This window comes from Falco biarmicus, chromosome 4 (genome assembly GCF_023638135.1).
Source record: "Falco biarmicus isolate bFalBia1 chromosome 4, bFalBia1.pri, whole genome shotgun sequence".
Taxonomy (NCBI): Eukaryota; Metazoa; Chordata; class Aves; order Falconiformes; family Falconidae; genus Falco; species Falco biarmicus.
In genome coordinates, this window is record NC_079291.1 from 30,485,384 (window position 1) to 30,509,011 (window position 23,628).

General features: G+C 37.6%; 1 protein-coding gene and 1 long non-coding RNA gene across 2 annotated transcripts in view; one reads left to right on the forward strand and one right to left on the reverse strand.

The window, feature by feature from the left end:
• The window catches only part of LOC130147564 (uncharacterized), a 46,178-nt gene that overhangs the window by 19,337 nt on the left and 3,213 nt on the right, over positions 1 to 23,628 (reverse strand). The gene's annotated exons all lie outside the window — the stretch shown is intronic.
• SOSTDC1 (sclerostin domain containing 1) lies at positions 9,543 to 13,481 on the forward strand. Its single transcript, XM_056334916.1, has 2 exons — positions 9,543 to 9,932; positions 12,191 to 13,481. Exons 1-2 carry the CDS (start codon positions 9,608 to 9,610, stop codon positions 12,604 to 12,606), a joined length of 741 nt encoding a protein of 246 aa, XP_056190891.1. The 5' UTR covers positions 9,543 to 9,607; the 3' UTR covers positions 12,607 to 13,481.

The following is a 23,628-nucleotide window of genomic DNA, read 5'->3' on the forward strand; positions in this document are numbered from 1 at the left end:
GCAGACTAAATTTATGTCAGGAAGAATGAGAAAAAGTCCTCCCTTGGATGTTTAGAACAAGGACTTGGGAAGAACTGACACCACATAATAAGCTCAAGTGTGCCAACATTAGTAATAAACATTAAGTAATGGAAAAACTGAAAAATGTAAACTATTTTTAACAACCTGGATAAAACAAGTATTTTTATAACCATGCTATTCATAAATATGATGAATTCTTTTTAATATGTAAATGTGAATTTAATAATGCTAATTAAATAAAAGCTAATAAAAAGGCCACTTCGGTTGCCACATATAGACAGTTATAGTTCTTCTTGCCCTTTTAGACCTAACCGGTGAAATACAATTTTCCTGTGTTGGTGGTGAAATGCCATTGCTTTATTTACATTTTGGACTATGAGATCTCATATGCCACCTACTGGACAGATGTTTTAAGTTATTTTGATGTGCACGCCATGAGCACAGATTATCGGAACACTGCCAGCTAGTCTCTTGCTGATTTACTGCACCCAGGCTCTAAACCCAACTCCCTTTAAGACAATTGAAGGGTTTCTATTGACTTCAATAAGGTTGGACTTGGACCCTTAAAGAAAGTTAATGCCGCAGCAAAAAGCATGCATGGCTCTTCCTTCTGACAATTTATAAACCAGTTGATCTATCTCTAAGCAGTTTATTCTTGACAGTAAGTGTTTTCTAGAATGTAAAATAAAATGAAGTATTTTGCGGCCATATATACCTCTGTCCTTAGTAACCATCAATTCCATTCATTTTTTGTTTATACTTGTTGTCTAAATGAATAGTAATAAAATAACCACTTTCCTCACTTCACTTAAGAATAGAGAAAGCCATTAAACTCTTATTGAGTAAATTAGTTCCAGTAGTTCAGTTTTAGTGCTTTTTTAACAGACCTTACAATGATACTGGGTGTTGACAAGAATTATGTATTGGGTTGCCCAGAACAAAATATTTTATTTTGAGTAAGATATCCCTCTTTGATGTTCTCCATACTATTTATTAGAAGGAGCACAATATATCTATTCTATGCACAATTTCGAACATGCTACATATGTAAATGGAGTACAGTTCAAGTAAGAAGCAAATGTAAAACTGGATATAGTCTAGAGTGGGCACAACCAACAAGTTCATGTAGACATTTGGGATATAATAGCATTTACTGACGTTCCCTACAACTATAAAACATAATTTATGTTATAATTTCTTGTGCATATATAAGAAGTTTTAAAGTAATTTTCCTTTAAGTTATTTAAAAAACCCCAACCCCCTCACAGATATGGTTCTTTACTGTTGTAAGGAGCTCTACAGCAACAGGTACTTTCATCTGTTATAGACACAACTAAAATTATTTTCTGCTATTTTTTTACATAAGTGGGTGTGAAATGCATTGCTAATTACTAGTTAACAGAATCTCTTCAGAATACCTGTTTTACAGAATTTGTCCCCAGATTGCCTCCTGGACCTGCCTGATCTACTGGCTTTTTCTGACATTGTGGAAGTATGCAGCCTTAATAAGTACCTCAAATGCTTTTTCTCTCTTGAAGCTTCAACTCTGCAAAAATACCTGGAGAGATACCCTCCCAATCCTCTGTCTCCTTTGTTGGTTGCTAAAGGTGCTTCCTGCACAGAGGAACCAGGTGGACAGACATGGAAATGCCAGGCAGTCATTATCATAGGTATCTCTTAATGCTCCAACAGCTTGCCAGAGTTTGCAATGGAAAAAATAAAGGAGGGAGTCGATGTGGGACATTAGTCCTGTTCGGCTACACAATAGGTGGATGGAAATGAGCATCTGTGATGCAAGACTCTGAAGGGAAGCTGGAAGGTAAGATTTTCATGATGTTACCCTCTCAACAAGTAACAAAGGTAGCAAGTCAAGAGAAAACCAAAAATTATGCAAAACATCATCTCTTACTGGCTATTCATACAAAGGTGGCTTGGTAATCCAACCTTAAAAAGAAATCATGTATCTCCTGGATTTACAGGAGGCCAATCTGTTTATCATGATGGAATAATCATGCCAGGGATTTTCACCTGCAGGATTTTCCATTTACAGTAATAATTGTTATGTTGTTCTAATAAGGCAGGCGCAAATGTGTGAGATGAGAGCTGTATTTTAGATGGAAACTACCAGAAGGAAGGCCAGTATTCTGTTTTTCCTCAGAGTGAAAATTTATTGGAAATACTCACCCTGAAAAACAAATTCAGATGTTGACAGTTATGAAAGCTTTATTTGTATAGTGTTTCCATGTTAGGATACATTTTAGAAAAGCAACCCTGCAAAAAGCTTTGAAGAATTGCAGAAAGGCCAAGTGAACAAACAGAATGTTCTGACATTTCTTTTCTTGAGTACTGTTTATATGTCAACTAAACCAGTTTGTAATTCCAAATAGACTTAGGACTGAAATCCCCAAACAAACGTCTCTCACAACAACTATGTTTTACATTGGAAAAGAATGCCTTTATTGCCTGATGATTACAGACATAAATAGTGACAAGGTTTTGAAAATGGTGTAACACATGTTCATTATGGAGCTTATTCAGTATCTGGACACTGATGTCAGGTGCAATAGTGACCAGAACTACTGTTACAGCCAGTTATGAACAGTATGGACAAAGTTTAATCTTTGGAGAAACAGTAGTTTAAATTTCATCATTGCTGATTATCTCTGCTGACAGTGGCCTCATTAAGTTGTTTTGTAACCATATTACTTTAACTACATTTTAATTCTAAATGCTAATCTGTTGTGATCATATAGATACATAGAGCAGTAGCTGAAGACTGAAATCCCACTGCACTTCAGGCTAGAGGATGGTTTTGCTTAAAACTCTGTGGTTAAGCAAGTACAGCTAATATTTGTTTATTACCATAAAGGTATACTGCAAGACTTCTAAGCTCAGATAAGACAAATAATCCTTTAAAACCTAATGTCATGCTTAAGGCAGGGATTATCCTGATGTTGTTGAACCACCATTATTAAAAGTCAAGATTACTCAAAGAAAAATCAAAATAGTAATATCTGGTTAGAATTTCTTTTTTCTCTGAAATTGTTTCTCAGGCATCTCAGAATGTGAGGATTTTTTCTTACTTGGACTAAAGAAAATATTTCAAAATCTTGACACCTACTACTGCAAAGAATTTCCATTCTTTGTCCTTTCCTGAAATGTTTTAATATTAAATTTTACATACAACCTGGGGAATGGGTGGAATGTACTGAAAATTCATTCCCACCTCTCAACTTCATGGCAATAGCATTTTTCATGCTCTTAGCCAAACTGAGTGTGCATGTGTTCTAATTAATATATTTGTATACATAAGTCAACAGCAACAACATAATGTTCTCACTGTAACAATGCCTAAAAAACTGTTAAGCACTTAGCCCTAAGATTTTAGGAACTTGACTCTTGGTGTGCATTATGCCATTTTATTAGTTAAGGCTGTACTGTAGTCATAGTAAATTTACTAAGCCTTAGTTTAGTAAAAATGTAATTTTATTGTTTTAAAAGAGATCCTAGAGCATTCCAGTGAGGAGATCTATCAGCTCTTCCTGTTACATTTTCTTTTACATGTGAATTCAAGGTAATTAAAATTGCTGGAAAGGAAGTCTGGAATGGGCTGTAGTGCCTGCGTAGGCAGGTGATACTTGGTTCTGTGTCTTAATTTCATTCAGCCTGACTCATTCATTGATTGCATGAAACAGTTTGGGACTTAAAGAGAACCAGGCAACTGAAACTAACTTCCGATAGGAAGGAATATCAGTAGCTGACAGTAAAAACCAATGCATGAAGATATGCATATAAGTTCTTTGAGAGACAGATCTCCATTTTAATTAATGTTCCAAGTGTTTAAAACTGTGTTTGGGGTGATAATGTGGAAACATCTGCTGGATTACAGCAGATCCTACATGTGCAAATAGTAGATTTTCAGTACTGTACAAATGAAGTATAATATTGGATGGATTAATTTTAATAAACTAAGATGTACACATTTTGTTCAATTATATTCTGGTTCATGAGTTCTAAGTGAAACCCTGCTACTGAGTACATGGTAAAGTCTGTGAATTTGTTGTGCAGGATGGGCCATTTCTGTCTCTTGGCAGGGAAAGGATTACGAAGTATTACACTTATTAAAATTCTAATTTGGGGCCAGGTTTTGCCCTCAGGTACTTCCTTAATTTCAGTAGGGAGTTGTGCGTGTTTATCTGATTGAAGAATTTGGACACTAACATTCTTGGTGAAGGAAACTTTTTTCTTTAACAAGAATATGCATTAGCCAAATGTAAAATCCGAGTGTAGCAGGGATAGGTTTCTTACCAGGAGACAAATTTCAGTAACTGTCCTGTTTTGATAAGGTAAAGTGATTTCCTTGTCAGGGAGTGGGAGATAGAGCAGAAGGAAGGAAAGAGGGATCTTCTTCCAGATACCTTCTAGGCTTGTTTTTAAATTATGACTTTGGATCTAACAACAGGTTTGGCAAGTGTTTGCCTAGGAAATCCTGACACTATGCCAGATTTTCTTAGCTGATTTGTTGTAGAGTGTGCATTTTTTAAATACACTGTAATCATTTCAGACCACGTAATTAGAAACACAAAGCAGTTTACTGAAACATAGTGATATATTAAAAGTTCAGTTAATTACATGTAAAGAAACAAGTCAGACTTCAAAACCTTTACTCAGTTTCTATTTTATTTGCAACTGGGGCATGTTGATGGGACTTTGCCTGCTTAACATTGAGTAGGAGTTTCAGAATTTTAACCTGAGGGTAAAATTTTCAAAAGCATTTAAGTGACTGGCTCACTGAAAATCAATAGGACTTTCACTCCTTAGGGCAACATTTTAGAAAGTATGTAGATACTGAAGTCCAGTTGATTTCAGCGTCTGTGTATGTACTGCTCTATTGCCCTAAATCTCTTTAAAATAGAAGTGTTACATTTCAGTGTCACCTAAGAGTTTCCAAAAATGTTACCCCAAATAAACAAGCTCATATTTTTTCATTAGTAAAACCCTATTTTGATCTTCTTTCTTCTTCCACATACACAGAAATCACAAAACATGTTATGGATGATAATAAGCCACATCATCTTCAAACTGGTCTTAAAATCTTACTGCAAACACTTGAGAAGAGGTGGCACTTATAATTAGTATGGATAGTTCTTCACTCTAATGTAAATTTTCCTAGAATTTTAAAATAAACATATATTTCCCCCTTTTCAGTCTATTTAATGTCTTTTTCCATAAAAGTGATAAATTGCCTCCTTTGAAGCCACAGCCTGACCTAAATTATTCTGTCTACATTATGTATAAGAGCAAGTAGAAAAAAGTAAAATTGTAATATGAAGTCTTAGGGAGATTAAGACATAAATCAGAACTAATTAGTCATTCTCATTAATGAGAATATATGTTATGTTTTTCATTTAATCTCTCAATTGTAATTTCCTGAGAAAATTAAAAAGTACCGTTTAGTATAGAAAAACCTCAGTATTCAAAAAAATCTTTGGTTTGAGAATTTGGGAGCGGGGGGTGTATCTCGGTTCTCTAACATGTTTTCTGTATGAGCTTTAAAACTATGCTAGCTTGTTGCACAACAGCTTACAAGTTCTCAACAGTTGCATTTATTACAATTCCACCTCACTTTCAGACAAGTTCTCTTATCACGCTCCAAATCACATTTTATGCTGCTTTGAAGTACATTACTAATATGCTTATTGCTTAACAGAAAATAGCCTGACAGTCATTTATGTTTTAAGGTGCAAAGCAATAAATGTCAGTTTCTTTTTTGCAGTCATTTATCTGACTTATTCTCAAAGTATCTGCCTCTGGAAACAAGTCAGAATTGCAATGCCCTAATGGTCTTCTCTTTGGGACTAACAAAAAAATTTATGAACAAATTTTGAACCTTTCTTTCCATGCAGCCTTCATTCTAATTCTGGCCTTTTCATATCATTATTAAAACTGTGCAGGCCCAAGTTTTATGAAAAATTTGGAATTCCTTCTTTTTTTGTGCATGTTTGGTGATCATGTGGTTTGCAAAGACAAGGCGCTCTGGCAGTCATTTGTACTTGTCAGTGCATACCCTTCTATTCCCTGTGGCTGTTTTGTGCTGCTAGACAGGTGTGTGCACTCGGCACAAAACTTTGCCCTTTGGACATCATTATAGTGTCTAAGAAACATGGAGGATGGGATCCTGACAGACTTATAAATGACCATGAAGAAGGGAATTCTCTTTCGGTATCTTTACAGAACACATGCCTTGTATTAGTCTTCATCCATTGAGAGAAGTGTGGGTTTTTTTCTGTCACAGAAAATGGAGAAAGCAAGATTTAAGGTGTGGATAACTCTGGATACCATTCTCTCTGAAGAGTGATGGATGGCTTTACCACTGTGTTTAGGTTCATTCAGAAGCAAGGCTGTTAAGATACAAGAAGCAGTTAAGTTGAAAAAATTGTGTAGTTCAATGTAGCACTTTATCCCAGGGTACACGTACAAGCATTTAAATTAATCTGGTTAATGGGTTTCTCCTTGTGCCTTCCCCACAGCCACCTTTCAAGGATCTGACTAAACGATGGCCTTTACATCATGCCAGGCAGCAGAACAGGACTCTCGTGGAACCTTAGGAGCAGTGAAATCTAGTCTCCTGGATCCTTCACACTGAGCATTCACCCCCTCCAGACACCCAGGTATAGTCGGTATGCCCTGGCTCATCTTAAGCGTCATAACGGAAGATAAAGGAGAGAGAATTTATTGCCTAGGACTGAAACCATATAGGGTTTTATAGATCAATAAGAACATCCTGAGTTATGCCCAGAGGCAAAAAGGAAGCCAGTACAGACTTCAAAGACCTGTGTAATATATTCCTTATGGCCAATATTACAGATTAAGCACAGAGCAATGTTCTACTCAAGCCATTGAATCTGACTAGAATAAGGACAGACTGTACGTTGTTTCAGTCTATTTTGGAGGGTACAAAGGTAACTTAAAGTCTTCACCTTTGAGAACTTATCATGATCACCTAACTAATGTTTTATGTCTAGGAACCTATTCTGAGCTAAGCGTCAAGAAACACCTTTTGACTGTGAAGTTCGCTCAGGAAGAATAACCAAATTTGACTGACCAGCATCCCTTCCCCTCATGTGACTTCTAATTTCTCTCAGGAAGACTCAGAAAAAGTGAAACACTGCAAGCTCTAGGTTTGACAAAAGAAAGTATAAATCAAATTAACCGACAAACTCCTCAGAAACCTGCTTACCTTTCAAAGTAGGGAGGCTGACAGTACTGACCAAGGAACTGAAATAATGAAATTTTCATACAATATTTGTAAAAAATGGAAAATACAAATTAAATTACAATGAAGTCTACTTTGTGTCCAGTGCACAGAAAAATGAGGTAATCTATATTATCTCTCCTGTGGCAAATTCAAGGCCAAACTTGTCCTTTGTCTTGAAGTTTGTCTTGAGGTCTCCCTTCTCTAAGTGACAAGACCAAGAGAAGTATGTGACAAACTTAATGGTTTCATATAGCCCAGATTTGAAGGGGTGATTTTTAGCTTTCATTGAAAGCTGAAAAAGTTGAGGCTTAGCAAGCTCCTTGCAGCCCCAGTCCTAGACCCCCAAGGTCCCATTCATTTTTCCTGTGAGAAGATTATATGCATTATTTCAAAGAAAGCAGCTCTCAAGGAAGCTTCTGACTTTGCCAAGTCTCATCTAATGTGGGAAAATCTTTCTACTAGGAAAAGGTCCTCTGACTGATATCCACAGGAATTGTGGCTAACCGGAAAATGGGTCCTGTGTTTTTAATTATATTGGCTCCGTTCAGCACAGAGACTATCCTGCAGGGAAGGTGAGATGTGTGAAGGTCTGTATGATCTGTGAATGTGAGAAAAAATGAAGTAGGACTTGAACATCAACAAAACAGACCTTTGGTTAGCTGCTGTTGAAGAAAAATAATGCTCAAATATTAATGGTCTGTAATGTACATGTCTTCTTAAGGAAATTTTTGCTTTCTACTTTTTTTTTGAAAGGGAAGGTAAAATGCACATCTTCGCTTTTGTGGTTAAATAAGATGTTCCATGAGAGTGGAACTTGGAGCTTTGTCAGGGGTTAGTAGTGATCCCACTCCTCCATACATTACTCTGCTGAAAGATCTCACTCTGCCTTGCAACATTCTTGTTATTCCAGAACTGGGTTGGGCTAGTCATAATAGATGCAGGCAATCAACTCAACTTCCCCACACACAGCTCTGCCAGTAAAACTCACTTCACCTTACAACACTCCTGTTTTTCCTGTGTCTTTTAAGCAAAGGCTATCAATTTGGCACCTACTGTGGATCTGTCCTTACTCCTGCTGAAATCCAGGACAACCTTCTAAGTGATGCGAGAGGAAAGTGCTGCTGATACAAATGTCTGCTTGTTTCCAAAATGAAACACAGTTGTCTTCTCTGAATGACTGAGTTTTTGACCCTGACAGTAAAGGTAACTGACCTGTGTTCCACTTCAGCTTCCATTACAGCAAATAAAATCCAGGATGACTATACTTATCAACTCGGTTACAAATAATGTAAGTGCGATTAACCTTTACATAATGTGGCCTCCTGCATGGTTGTGCTTTTTCCCCAAGAAAAGAGTTTCCCTTGAATTAGAACACTATAGCTTTCAACGTTGATCACTGTTGTTTTCTTTATAATGAAAATCTAGACAGCATTTACTATGATGCAGACAAGCATTGCCCTACTGACAACATCACAATTTACACTAGCGCTTGGATTTGGGCCATGCAATTTTAAGTAAAATCAAGTAAGTGTGTGACAGTAAAATAGTATGCCAAAATAAGGATTATTCTTTCCTCTTTGTTTTCTTTATCACATGAAATAATACATTAAAAATACACAAATGCTCTAGGCAATGTACAAAACTAAAAAAGACTAGTTTGGTGAATGAGCATAGTGAGAGGCTATGAATATGGATATGTTTGTACAAAGGAGCCTAGAGGAGATACATTTTATGCGCGGTGATACAGAAACACATACTTGTAACTCTGCACACCAGGGAGAGACTATTCCCCTTAAACAAGTAGTTTCTCTAGCAGCGCTCCTTGTTGATCAAAGCTGCATAATTTAAAGCATCTAGAGGCAGCTTTAAATTATTAACAATTTTTTTTTTTAAAGTGATCTTGGTATATTGCAGACAGTATTTGTGTAACTAGCGGTCTTCTGTAAGTTCTATAAACTTTTGCATCCTTACAGAGCTGGCAAGTTTGCTGAAAGTCACATTCAGAACTTTGCATAACAGGAGCAAGAGAGACTCTTTCTTACACTGTGTTAGACACACCACACCAAAATGCCAGGCAAGCAAGGCCATGCAGAATGGAAAGGCAAAGCTGCCAGCCTCTAGATCTCAGCCCGGATGCTGCTGTGCGGTGTCTTAAGAGTTTTCCGATACCCTCAAAAGCCCCAAATAGGAATCCTGCAATTAGTGCATCTAACTCCTCCTTTACTGCAGTCTTCTCTCCTATTGGTAAAAGGTCTTCGCAGGCTCATGTAGGGATCCCACCCCTTTTGTGGGTTTTCATTCTGAAGCTATCCACAACTTTACACCTGAATGAATGCCAAGCCTCTCCGAATATATAAAGGAAACCTTCAGGAGCAATTTCAGAGTTACTCAGAAGAAGCAGAAGAAAAAGATTTCACCCAGCTCTGTCAGACAGAGCCTGAACCAACCATGCTTCTCCCTGCCATTCACTTCTACGGCTTTCTTCTAGCTTGCATCTTTACGAAAAGCTACTTGGCTTTCAAGAACGATGCCACAGAGATACTTTATTCGCACGTTGTTAAACCTGCTGCAGCGAGCCCAAGCAGCAACAGCACGTTGAACCAAGCCAGGAACGGAGGCAGGCACTACACCAGCGCTGGATCCGACCGTAACAGTGAGTATCCTACCGGCAGCACCTCCCCCGCGTCCCGCAGCCCTCAGCCCTCCGGCGGCGGCCGCCCCTCCCGGGCGCCGGGAGCGAAGTCCCGCGGGGAGCCGAGCCCCCGGCCGCGGCCGCGGCGCCCCGCTGCAGCGCGCTCTGCCCCCCGCCCCCGCGCATCGGGAACCAGCGCCCCGGGGGAGCCGGGGCGAAGGAAGATGCTGCTGGTTCCTGGCTGGATCTGCCTCGCCGGGCGGCCTCCGAGCGAGCGAGCGAGCCTGCCTGCCGGCCAGCCAGCCTGCCTGCCTCCCCCGTGCGAGTCCTGTAGGACCGGCTGTCTGGGGCAGGTTACTTCCTGAGGGAGGTTCATCCAGGAACACCGGGTTTCATGGGTTATCCGGTAGAGAAGCAAGATAAAGGAGTGAGAGGCATTTCCCAAGCCCTCGCTTTCTTAACTCACCCTCCCACTGCGGGCAGGGGAGGTGTCTGGGCTACTTTTCAAATGCAATAAAATACTCTGAATTTTGTGCCCGCTGTTTAGTTTTACTTCCTGCTGTAGCACTTACCTGCTTAACACCTCCAGCAAAAGTAAACAAATCAGCTCATAATTTACCTATGATCTCTGCTCTAACTTGCCTCTTTATATCTAGTCTTTTCCTGCTGAGTTTTATGTATGTATGTCAGATACATAGCGATCTGGAAACCTTCTGCTGACTTTGTCTGTTACCTCCCCTTCCCGCCTCCTTAAAATTAAAGAAATCCAAATAGAGAAACACACACCCACCCACCCACAACAATTTGATAAAAATAGTATCATCCCTGGAAAGTGAAGGCAAAAAGTGACACAGATACCTTTCAGCTAAGCCAGGTGTGTCAGCTTCTATGAATGCTAAGGGTTTAAGTGCACAGGAAACAACTCGTCATTATGAGATGGCTGGAGCAGCCCAGTAGGTATTCATTGTCAGTGAGCTGTCACTGAAGGAAAGCTGAGCCGGGAAAGACATAAAAAGAGACAGAGAGACAAACTCAAATCAGTGACCAGCTTCTTCCAGGTACATTCCTGAGTGCAGCTGCAGGAAGGCAAGCCTGAATCTTTTCTGCACGGCAGGCAGGAGAACAGCCCTGTAAGCAGTCCCTCAGATCAGCCTGCAGATTCACAGTCCCTCTGACTGCCCATCCTGAGACAGAGGGGACAGGGTGAAGTAATCGTAACTCAGTGTCTCTGTTCAGAACTTGCTTCCAAAAATCCAAGTAGAAACAGAAGCAGCCTGTAGCTGTGATATGTAGATGTACCTTCAAAGTCTTTTATGATTCACTCTAAAATGTTTCTAGTAATTACTCCTATTTTAAAGGCGTTAGTTAATTGCATTGTGTGTAGAATCTGCGCTGTAATTGTCCTTCAGAAAGAGGGAGAGCACAGCCAGTAAAGATTGCTTATTAAAATTAAGCGCACTGTGGGCGTTTATTTCAAAGTGTAATTACTGAAATAAACAGTTGTGTTTATTGCAGGGTGCAGAGCTGCACATACAGACGGGTACAAACATGCCTGTATGAGAAGCTCTGCATGTTGATTCTATGTCAGTTGCCTGAGAGAATCTGCAAGATCCTCTATGTTACATATAACATAGAGACTACTACAGATACAATAGACGGTGTTACCCTGAGGGCAAAATGACCACTCTGAAATCGTTATGCTAATCATTCAAACTTTATATGCAGAGCACCATTCCCTGGTAACTTCAGCTCTTACCACTTCTGCAGTATATGTGTTCAGAGCAGCAGTGCTCATGAGAGACTCAGTCTACTATAACTGGAATGAGAAGAAACACAGTATTTGAAATTAATTTAAAAGCATATAAACGGTTTCCAAGGCAGTATTTTCCCCCTTGCTAATGATCCAGCATAATTGTTGTAAACATCACAGAGCAAATTCCCTAGGCTGAGAACAAGCAGGAAACATTTCTTCCCTTGGGGCATTTTTTTCTCCTCTAAAAGGTATGTCCCTGAGAAGAAGGCTAGAGAATAAAATTGTCTCTTCTACCACAGCTACTGAAGTGCATATCATTATGATTTCTTTATGCTGTGGTAATACCCAGAGATACCATCAGCACTTCAGGCCCTTGGGTTGGGGGACACAACAGTAAAGAGATGTCCTGTAAAGATTACAGCCTACTTTAACTTCTGCAAAACATAGCTTGTTAATGGGAAGATGACTGGTTAAGGAAATCTCTCCATTCTGAATCTCAGTGTTTATTATTCTGTGCATTCTGCAGATCGTGTACAAGTTGGCTGTCGGGAACTGAGATCTACCAAGTACATTTCAGATGGCCAGTGCACCAGCATCAACCCACTGAAGGAGCTGGTGTGTGCTGGTGAATGCCTCCCTTTGCCACTGCTCCCCAACTGGATTGGAGGAGGTTACGGAACCAAGTACTGGAGCAGGCGGAGCTCGCAAGAGTGGAGATGTGTCAATGACAAAACTCGCACTCAGAGGATCCAGCTTCAGTGCCAGGATGGAAGTATAAGAACCTACAAAATAACTGTGGTCACAGCCTGCAAGTGCAAGCGATACACCAGGCAGCACAACGAGTCCAGCCACAACTTTGAGGGAACCTCTCAAGCGAAGCCTATCCAGCACCACAAAGAGAGGAAAAGAGCCAGTAAATCAAGCAAACATAGTACAAGTTAGAAGTCAGACATTCTCTCCTCTCTCATCTTCCACTCCTCGTGCCAAAATTGACTCACCTGTAACCATTTGCTTTACCGTTCTGACTGCTTAAAGACAAGTCTGCCATTGCTGTGTTCTCAGTTGACACTACATGCTTATTGCTTTGACCAAAATCAAAAGGGGCATTCTCAGCATATGGACTTTTTGGGTGATTTTCCAAATGCTCAACATGGGGAATAACACAAGCCTTCCAAACCCACACTATAAACTTTTACATTTTCTCCAGCCAAGGAGGCAAAGAAAATTTGCCATGAATATTCACTGACGTCTATTTTGTAAAAAGATGCTTTGTTGTGTGTTTTCATGAGAACAGTTATCACATCTATTGCCTTCTATATCATGTTTTATGAACTTGTGACAACAGCTTAAAAATACAAGACCTAGTATCTGCTTTCAGATTAATTCTAAAAAAAAAATTGCCTTGCATGCTGACCTTTCTCTTATCTCAGTATACCAAAAATTAAAATATGCATGGCAGCAATCAAAAAGTAAAGCTGAAAAAACTATTTATTTGTTGTTGTAATTATTTAATGAGCTATTATGTGTGTTATTTCCCTCCAAAATGTTCTTATGTTTATAGCTTTTCTCATGTATCAAAGTATTTTCCTATGATTTGTGGCTGGATTAGAACATACATTTTGTAGATAATGTAAAATAGACATTTTAGCATTCATGGTATATATATTTTCATTTTGAACATTCATAGACTTAGGTGTTACTTTGAAGTAGCAACATAAAAATTGTTTTTTTCATTCTCCATTCTGTATTATTTTTGTTTAAAAATGTGCAATCAAAAGACAGATATGATGACTTCCTTTCAAATTCATTGGTTTCTTCCCCCCCCAAAAAATAAACAGTGCTAAAAAACTGTATCGTCTGGCTCTATGTACAAAAATGCACACATTATAATCAGTCACATTTACTCTTAAAAAGCAGGAGAAAATTATTTGGTTTTAAAAAAAACAACTATCCATGATATTTAACATTAAAACAACCTTTCTGTGGAGTCTTTTTGGATGTAAAAATCTTATATGGCCATTTAACAGATGGTGCTTATTAGTGGCCCAAGCCAGGTTCCTATTTAACAATTTGCAAGTTGGGCACTGCAGAAAAAGTGTGTATTTGGGGAAGTTTTACAAGGTAGTAAGACATCACCATTTTTCTTCTTTTCATTAGTGATGAAGTCAAATACTAACCGTGAAAATAACATTTAGTTTAATCTTTCCCATAGAGCCAATAGACTCCTGCACATTATTCTTATGGAATGTATCAGGAAATACATATTAAGCAATCTACCCTTCAATACATAGTCCATGAATCACCTGTTCTTAATCTTTCAAACTATATTGAAATACTATGGGCAATATTTCATCATAGGATTCTGCTGTTCTTAAGTTATTAACTTTTACACCCATTTGCACCAAAGAAATGATTACACAAGAAGAGAGAAGTCTTGCCTGATCAGGTCTCACACAAGCTCTCTTTGACCTCCTCTTTATCTCATTCCATTTTGCATTTTAATTTCAAAAGATTCACCGTGAAGTTCTTTGCAATGATCTTCCTTGGTCATTAATGTAGAACTGTTTGAAAATCACTGCTACTGCTTGACTTATCAAATCCTAAATGTTATCGATAAAATGAATTTATTTTCCCTCAAATCTACCTTCAAGAATTCTCTTTAAAATCTGCTATATGTAAGAAAGAGCTACACACACACACACACACACACACACACACAATTTTAAGTAATCTACATGGTGGTAAAGTTAAAATAAACCACATTAATGACAGAGTAGGTTCAAGTTTAATTCTGTGATTGTGGAAATATCAGAATGATAAGATCAGAGACCATTTATACTCAAATTCTCTGATCTTAAAGGTGCTTCTTTTAAGCCTAAGAGGACAGATGATGAATAAAGGAGTTAGCAGGGAGAGAGGTGACATGACGTTGCTCCTAGGCATATCACTTCAGTGGACCTACAGATACCTTAGTCTATTTTAACAGACATTATAGTCTCATTCAAGCCTTTTTATATGGAAAGATTATTCCCAAATGCCAAACATGTATCCATTTTTACATTGTTCTCCAACTACTTCTTCAAGATGATAAAGCACAAAAGATTGAAATAATGGACCAAAATTTAACCAAATTATTTTCAAAGCCAATAGCTCACATCAGTAAAGTCGTCCTGCCTGTTCTGTTTGACTCCCAGAAATAAGAACGGTGAACCCCCCCCCACATCCTGCTCATGACTCTTCTACAGTCAGTAAAGTTTGACTGCAGAAACAATATGCACATTTAATAAGGGTTTGCATTTCGCAATAGCGATTTTTACTCCTAGTTGGTCTTTCCATGCAAAACTACCTGAAGAGGATAATTTGACATACTTCCATTAAGATGACTTCATGAAATTTTGCTGGACATGCTATAGAAAGACCATGGGGCCCATCTCTAAGTCTGGCATATTTGAGGAAACATGAGAGAAGCCAGTAGGAACTTTGTCCATCAGCAGCAACTTAACTTTGGCGTGCCACCTAAGTTAGCTATGGTCTCTTCTTTGGCCATGACTTTGGCCTTTTGTGGAGATCTACAGGAAAGTAGTGTTAGAAATATGTTAATCCTGATTTTTCTGAAGGAATAATATTACTGACTCATCTCCCAGCTCTGAATACTTCAATCTGGACTACACAATCTCCATTCTGTTTTATCCTGTTACATGTGAACTCACAGGGGTCTATCCAAAGATCTAGACAAAAGGCGTTATACGAGTACATCCAACTATGCTTCTTATATGAAAAAGTGTAAAGTTCAGTGGGTAGGATATATTCAGATATTATAAATGTATATGTATAATATAGGATATTCAAAGTGTAAAGTTGCAGTGAGTAGGATATAGGCCTAATAGATACAAAAGCATGTAAATACTTTGAAAAAGTACAATATAGAGTCAGACCAGGTAAGTTTTTACACAAATTAGACCACTAAATAGTCTAGATTTATTACACTAAGAATACATATAAGTTACTTTCTCAATAATATCATGCCATATGGGCAGATCACTAAGTCCAGGGGCTTCTTGAAAATAGTTTCAAATGCCTTTAAAAGAACCTAATAATTTTCTAAGTTCTCATACTTGCCTGTTTAGAAAACTAAAAGTGAATAAATCAGAATCTGTTAATGTGTCATCATTATTTCATTACTTTCAAGTTGATGAAAACTGTCCCCAACTAAGGGGTAAATTGTTTTATAATGAATGGAAATCAATTTTCATTAGATACCACTAGAAACAAATGTAGCCAGATGCTGATTGTTTTGATAGCATGGTAGCACTCAGAGGCACACTTCATAGAGGCAGTGGTAGATAGTGTCTTTAAGACATTTCCAAGTGCGGAAGTCAGAAGGGCCTGACACTTGCAGTCTAGACTAGAAAAGCCCTTGAGAAGTTTATTTATTAGTTTTTTAGTAACAAATCTGTTGCTCTCTCCTTTCCAGCAGCCTTGGAATCAAAACCACCCAATCCCAGTTCAGTCATTTGTTTGGAAATAAAGCAGACATTTGAATAACACCCTTGAAAATACCTAACAGATTTCTGCTAGTAAATCACTGTAGTTCTCCTAACCTTGACCTTTATATCCTTCCTGAAGAAGTACAGCATTAATCAAGAAAGGATTGTTCAATACATTCCACTGTGAGAGTCTTGTTGCTACAGTATTAACCTGGAGGTGTTCAGTGGAAAATTATAAGGAATCCTTAGTGTTGGAAGGTATCCTGTTCTCATGATGCATTTCCTTTCCCGTAGGCCAGGCAAGGGGCTTTGATTTTAATTTAATTGACATACATATAAACATCACTCCAGGCTAAAACTGAAAATTCTCTAGAGATTTATGAGTTAAGCAGACATTCTGTCACTGGATTTGTTAATTTTGCCTGAACGTCACCCCCACAACAGAAAGCCTGCCCATGCATCTTTCTGAAAGACATCCAGCCTTTAACCTCACTCATCATATGAGTTATGTGGACTGACACACTAGAAAACTGTGATTTACAAGTGATGTTGCCTGCCACCGAGTTAATATTCAAACACTGACCTGCCTCAGTTCTTCCATGACAAGAAAATACTCTCAATTCTTAGCTAATGCTCATCAAAGTACATAGCATGAAAATAACTAGTCTCTACTAATTGCTGAGAAAAATCTTTACAAACACTGGACTGTAACTCCATTTTGGGAGTTTGTTTTTTCTTAACTCACTTTGGTTTGACAACATATAGTAGTGAATGAGGTAGTGTTATATTGCCTAGCTGGAGTTCAGGCCTTCTTAATACCTCTATACAACCACAAAGAAATACAGAGGACATCTTAATGACAATCAGGACTCCTGACTTTAATATAGCTGTTTGTAGAATATGGTACTTCATGAATGTAAAGGAAAATAAAGATTCAGGTCCCTGGAAATAAGGCCTAAATCAGAACACACTGGAACAATAATAAAGTTCTGTTTACTAAACCTCAAAGACAACTCCTGTCAAAAAGTGACACTTGTTACCATCTACTTAAACAAAAAGGTATTAAATCACCTAAAAATGTTTTGTTGAACACTTTGTCTATTCTTGTCCCCTGCCCTATTTTAGTAGTTGTACAATAGGGTATTATTGTTTAAACCCTTACCTGTTGTGAACTATACTTCCTCCAGCACACTTGCTTTTTGATACAGAAATATTTTAAATCTTATTTTTAGAATGAATGGATGCATTATTTTTTAGTTTTGACTACTAAGAGAAAAAGTCATGCTCTGACTTGACCTAGGAGTTCCACATTTTATTTGTTTTGTTAGCCCCAGTGAGAAGTGACTTAGTGAGGAAATTGCAAAGAAACTTAGTAAAAGCATAAACCAGTCTGTGAAGTTCGATGCTTTGGTGGGCTAAATAAAAGCTAACCAGGCACATTCATTAAAGTTCTTTTATATGAAACAGTGGAGAGTTGAGGGAGAGGGCCTAAGGAGAAAAGTATTCATCTAGCTCTACCACAAGAACAGCCACTGTGAAATGGAGGGACTATGCAGAGCTTTAAAACAGACTCTGTAGCACAAAGACTTTGTTTTAATTGCAGCTGAAGCAAGTTTAAACATCTGTTGCTTGTTACATTATTGTTTTATTTATTTACTTATTTATTTATTCATTTATTTTTTGCATGGGCTGAAGAAAGTTCTTTTAGATTCCCTATGGCCATTAAGGTGGGATGGAGAACAGAGGTCTGAGTATTTCTAAAATGTAAAGCTGCACAAATTTTGGTTTTAGCAAGGATCATTTACCTTTTTTTTCTACTGAAAAAGCCTGCTGAAACTTTTGCTTTTGTACATTTTTATTGCAATTTTTAGCATGGTAGCCAGAACAGGCAACAGGTTGTATTGCTGCATTGCATCTTTCAGGTTTAGATACTGAAATGTCTGAATCTGGGTGTGTCTAGAAGAGGAGAAAACAGAAAAAATGGATCAAAAAAATGAAACAAGATGACACGTGGAGGACAGCATATGCTGCAAGTCCTTCATTTTCAACTTCCTGAAGAATCATCACAACTTCTCATGAGACTTCAAAAGGTTTGTTGTGTCTGCAGATTGCCAAGCCAAACATCAGCCAATGCACATGCTATCTTTGGGATTTAACAGATTGCCAAGTCTACATTCTCATGGTAGATAACCATTTCTGACTGTCTTTTCCCTTCTTTTCCCATGCAAAGCGAAGAATGTACAGCACAGCGTGTCTGTACCATCCACACATTCCATAATGAACAAGGGCAAGTCAGGGAGACCAGAATCTGACTTCTTCACAGCAACTCATGTGTCACCACATTGGTTGTATCTTCTGGTGAGTGAAACAGCCTCCTCTTTCTGAGGAAAAAGAATACTGCCTAAGCTGAAAAGGTTTGCATACAGGCTTCTTAGAAAGCGATAGGTCTACCACACATCTGGACATCCTTGTTGAAGAATTTTGCTCAAAATCCTGCTTACAATCTACATAAAATCTATCAGTAGATTCCCTCTCAGTGCTACCCCTATAAAATTACAGTAATCTGATTTTGTGAGCAAGACCACTAAGAAAACAGGTGGTGAGTTATCCATAAAATTTCTTTTAGGTGCTCTGCAACTATTGTCCTGGTATTTTCTTTTGAACTTCTTGTAATCAGTTATGAATCTTGACAATTCTGCCAGAAAAAAATGTTTGCAAGATCCTTTGCCAAGAATAAAGTAAATATTAAGATAATTTCCATTTTTATTTGCTTAATTAAATACTTTTTTTGCATACTTCTTCAATAAAAGCCCTCATTAGACAGACCATTCAAGCCACGGTCTGAATCTTAATTTAAGAATACAGTACTTTCTACTCAAATACTGCAGCCCCTTGCAAATCTGCCTGCTTCTGCCCTTCACTTTCAAACTTCTGGCTCTGACAGAATCTAAATCCTTTTTCACATGGTGTCTCAATGACCAAACTTTTCTTTCCAGTAGTTAGGTTACTTGTCCCACAATTCTCTTACCAACACACACACACAAAAGAAAAGGATGCATTACTTAATCCATTTTCTGAAGTGCTCATACCAAAGAAAACAATGTATGTGGAAACACAAGTGTACGGGCACAGGTGCGTGTCAGGAAGAATTTTTAAAGTAAGATGAGTTGGACTGCATTACTCAGAAAAACAGTAACAGGATACAGAGAATTTTTCCTTAGGTAGTTGGTTTACATCCAGCTAGATTAGTATGTTGGAAAATGGTTAACCTTTGATGGTTGCTCAGTGGTATATGTTAAACAGGCTGTCTCTATATAATTGCTGGATGACAGGTAGCCACAATGTTGCAGTTGGAAAAAATCTGTAACCTTGATTTTTCTAAAAACTAAACCGGATCAAAGGACTGATCCTTTCCAATCTAACATTTTCATGCTAGAACCAGACAAGCCAGCAAAGAATGAGGCAAAAGGTTAGCACAGGACTACTATTTTTAGGGAGTAGCATCCTGCAGGTTTTATTCACTATAAAGCAACTGTTTAGAAAAACAAAATATTCACAAACCTTTCCACAAGGTAGGCTGCGTTTTAAGGTACTTCCCTTACAAACCACCAAAAAGGTTAGAATGTAACATTAAAAATTCAAAAGAAGAGGAGAAAAATGAACTAGCTCCACATGATTGTTTAGTTTACCATGCGTGTACCATATACATCCACAATGAAAATGTCCAATTTTTGTGTTGGATAATATCTTTTCTTACCTGCTGCAATTTCAGCCCCTGATGGTATAGCTAGGACGAGTCTTCACTTCAGTAAAAACTTATATGGATGGAATCCCTCCTATATGAACTCTGGCAAACTGAGTTCATCTATGTTCTTCAGACACGGGACTAATGACTAACATTCCTAGACTTCTAAGAGTAAGGACTATTATTAGCATGACAAGAGATGCAGAAGCAATACTTTCAGTGTAGTAATAACAAGTAGAGCTTATACTCCTATTCATACCAAATCTAAAAATATTCATTGGTGTTATTTGATTCTCTCCATCACTTTAAGTTTAGTGAATTGTTTCAAATTCCATCACAAACATTTCATGGAGGTAACACATAACACATTAAAGCAATAAAACATGGCATGGTAATACGCACACACCAAAATTAAAACAAAAATTTAGGGGAGTGAAAATCCCAACTCTATTCCAAACCCAAATTAATCTCTTAAGTATTCTCTAATGTTTCACTGCATCATTCTGTATCACTGGCATCCGTGGCTTAATACCACATATTTAACAAGTTCATAGACTATCTCGTCTTTGAGTCATTTTGGGAAAAGGGAACCACCATTAGTCTTTCCTCAGAGGTAGGTGTTTCTCCAGTCACAATTGGATGCCTGTCAAAAAAGAATAAACTAACATTTCTTGCTTTTACTGAGATGATAGGGCTCTAGCGTAATGGCTGGTGCCTGCTGTTAAGTCACAGTGATAGTGGAAAACAGCCTCAGGGATTTCTGTCCTCAACTTCGATGAATTAATCTTTGTTAGGGTCACCTACAATAAACTCTGACACTCAAACACCCTGAACCACAACTCCTATAAACCAGCACAATAAATGGTGATGTTAAAGCTGAGCAGACAGGCCTACCCAACCTGAGCATTACTTAATGTCTGACCAATGTACCTAGAACCTAAGAAGACCATCCTGGAGCAAAGTGTTTAAGACTAGTCAACCATTTTAATGAAAAATTACATGAGGACTCCACCTCATCACCTACTTGCCAAAGCACTCCCCAAAGCAGTAGCAGACTTCCTTAAAGTCTTTAATCTTTCTGAATTTCACAAAAACTTTTGCATTCAGGGACTGTCATGAATTATTGGATTAGATACTAAGGGGTAATTCTCTTATCTTTAAATTCTTTTACTTTGTGTACACAAAATACTCATTAGCTCTTGAACTAACCTTTCATACCCCAGAGAAATAGCCTACAGGATTATTGAGTAGAGAATGTGTAAACACTCCAGGGTGAATATAACATTTTAGGGTGAAGCTCTAAAATGTGTGTCAAACATCAAATGAAATCTTTGTCATTTTTTTTCTCTAGCACATGCACAGGACATAAGCAAGATGCTTCTTCTGTGTGTCAAGTCTTAATAGACTCTGGAAGAAATTTATCTACCAGAACCATGTAAAACAATGCCAAAGGTATGACATAAAACACACATGATAAAACAGGTGAAACTCAACATACGTTTTTCAACACTTACCTACAATGACATGCAAGTATGAAAACACTCCATTGTGTTCAGATACCACACTTACTTTACATTTGTAGCATTCATGTTCTCTATTTACACTTCAACTATTAAGAAACTGAAAATCATGGAACACTTCTGTCTCATTAACTAAAATTTACAACTCATTACATCATTTTGTCAAAAATCAAGAACATACATCAGAAATATCTTGCAGAACTGTGTATGAAGGCAATAGCACTTAGAATTCCCCTTAGGGATCTGATCTATAGGTGACTCTATGCACACTGAATATGAGGCATGTAAGCAATCTTTGATATTTGATAGTCAACTATTTACATCATTTAAGTTATGCATGTGCATAACTCCCTTGCTGAATACATGCAGTTTTGATCTGAGTTCCACACAGCAATAGAAGTAAATGAATAGCACAACCCTTTATGTAAGTATTCCACACATCTATAGCATCTTTCATCAAAGAATCTCAGAGCAAGAAATAACCCTTTGCAATCATATTTGTAAAAATAAATATAAACATAAAAATATGCCAATATGAAATAAGATAAGATTTCCCCTGAAGGTGCTAATTATGATTTGGAGGGAAAACAGTTTTGCCTTTTTCAGCATTCCACTATCTGTTATACTGCCTCAAGATATACATTCCCTATGGCATGATACTGACTTTGGAACCACTGTCACCACAGAGCAGATACTCTGAGGCAGCTGCTATGCAACTAAGACTGAAAAAGCAAAGACCTTGGTCAGTCCAAAATGCCTGTGTAGAGGGCTGATAAGGTCTCAGTTGCAGGCAACAAGAAAAAGATTGTGAAAAGCATAAAAGAGAACTGTCACATGTTTATTTTTTCTAGTGATCAATCAGAACTGAAAAAAATCTGGAAATAAAATGCCTACCCACACTATGCTTTCCCAGTTTTTTTTTTTTTCCCATATACATGTAGAAATTATGAGGAAGCCTAAGGCTTTGAGATCTTGTGTAAATTTCTACAAATAGCAACAGACATGCAAGAGAAAACCTGAAATACTGTCTTTTTAGGGACTTTCTAATCTCTTTAGATATGCAAAGAACCTGTGTCTGTCTCTGTAAACGGTGACTTCAACAGTTAGAGAAACATTTATTGGTGACTTAACGAACAGCAAGACTGCTATCTTACTTGAACAGAAAAACTCTGTAAAGAGAACTGACATTCCACTTCCTTACTTACAGTTCTGGATGTTCATTTTATGGCTTGCCACCACTGAAGTAATAAATTATGTATCTGGATAAAATGAGTGAAATACAATCCTGCAAACACAAGGTTCTGGCTAAAAGCATGCAATCACAGCTCAGAGTGCTGCAGATACCATGTTAGCTGCAAGAATGGCTCTAAGATTTTAAGTATTTTTAGCTTTATGTTGTCTTTTACAGATCTTGCACTTCCATAGTAGGAAGTTCTGTATTTTTTTGTAATTTTGCTTTCACAATTCACTTCAATTTGCAAAATGTTCCCTGATTGCATGTATTTTGCTTTAAAACACACAATAGTGAACCTGCTGCTGGTCAAGAAAAGATATATTAAACCTCTTTTGCCTGCATTAAAAACAAAATGCTTCAGAAACTTAGAAATTACTTCAAAAAAAGGGACAATTTCTCAGTTAATTTATATTACATCTATAGAAGACTCAATTGCAATTTTAAATTAAGAAATTTTACTTATTTACTCATTTATCACAAAAATCTTTCAGTATGATTTCTACCACTCCAATAACTTAATGTTCTCTGGAAACTCTATTACGAATTTCAGTCATAGAAACAGATGATTTTTTTTCCCCAGCAGTTAAATTTTCAGGTGAATTGCACTTCTGTAATTTGATTCCAATTTGTACGTATCTTCTTTCTTCAATAAAAAAGATGAAACCCCCACTTTTCTTTTCAAACATATGATTGGCATATTTACTGCATAATTGCAAACTACTGCTGTGGTTTCAGATGTTATACCCCTGCACAGAAATGATGGATTAGCCTACTCTTTACTTGCTTTGAGGCAAAAATGTTGCCTCTGTTCCTCTTTATCCAGTTAAAAACTGTGTAAAATTCTTCTCCTAATATGTGTGAATTTAGTTTTTGCCCCACATGAAATGTTTATATATGAACATACACACATATGCACAGTAACCAAATTATGAGATTGATTCAATAAAAAATGTAAAAGGCAATGGAACTGAAGCAAAT

Excerpts from the sequence above, each read along its gene's own strand:
- SOSTDC1 (XM_056334916.1), top strand. The coding sequence starts at position 9,608 with ATGAATGCCAAGCCTCTCCGAATATATAAAGGAAACCTTCAGGAGCAA. Across the intron at positions 9,933-12,190 it reads CGCTGGATCCGACCGTAACA|ATCGTGTACAAGTTGGCTGT; the intron begins GTGAGTATCCTA and ends TGCATTCTGCAG.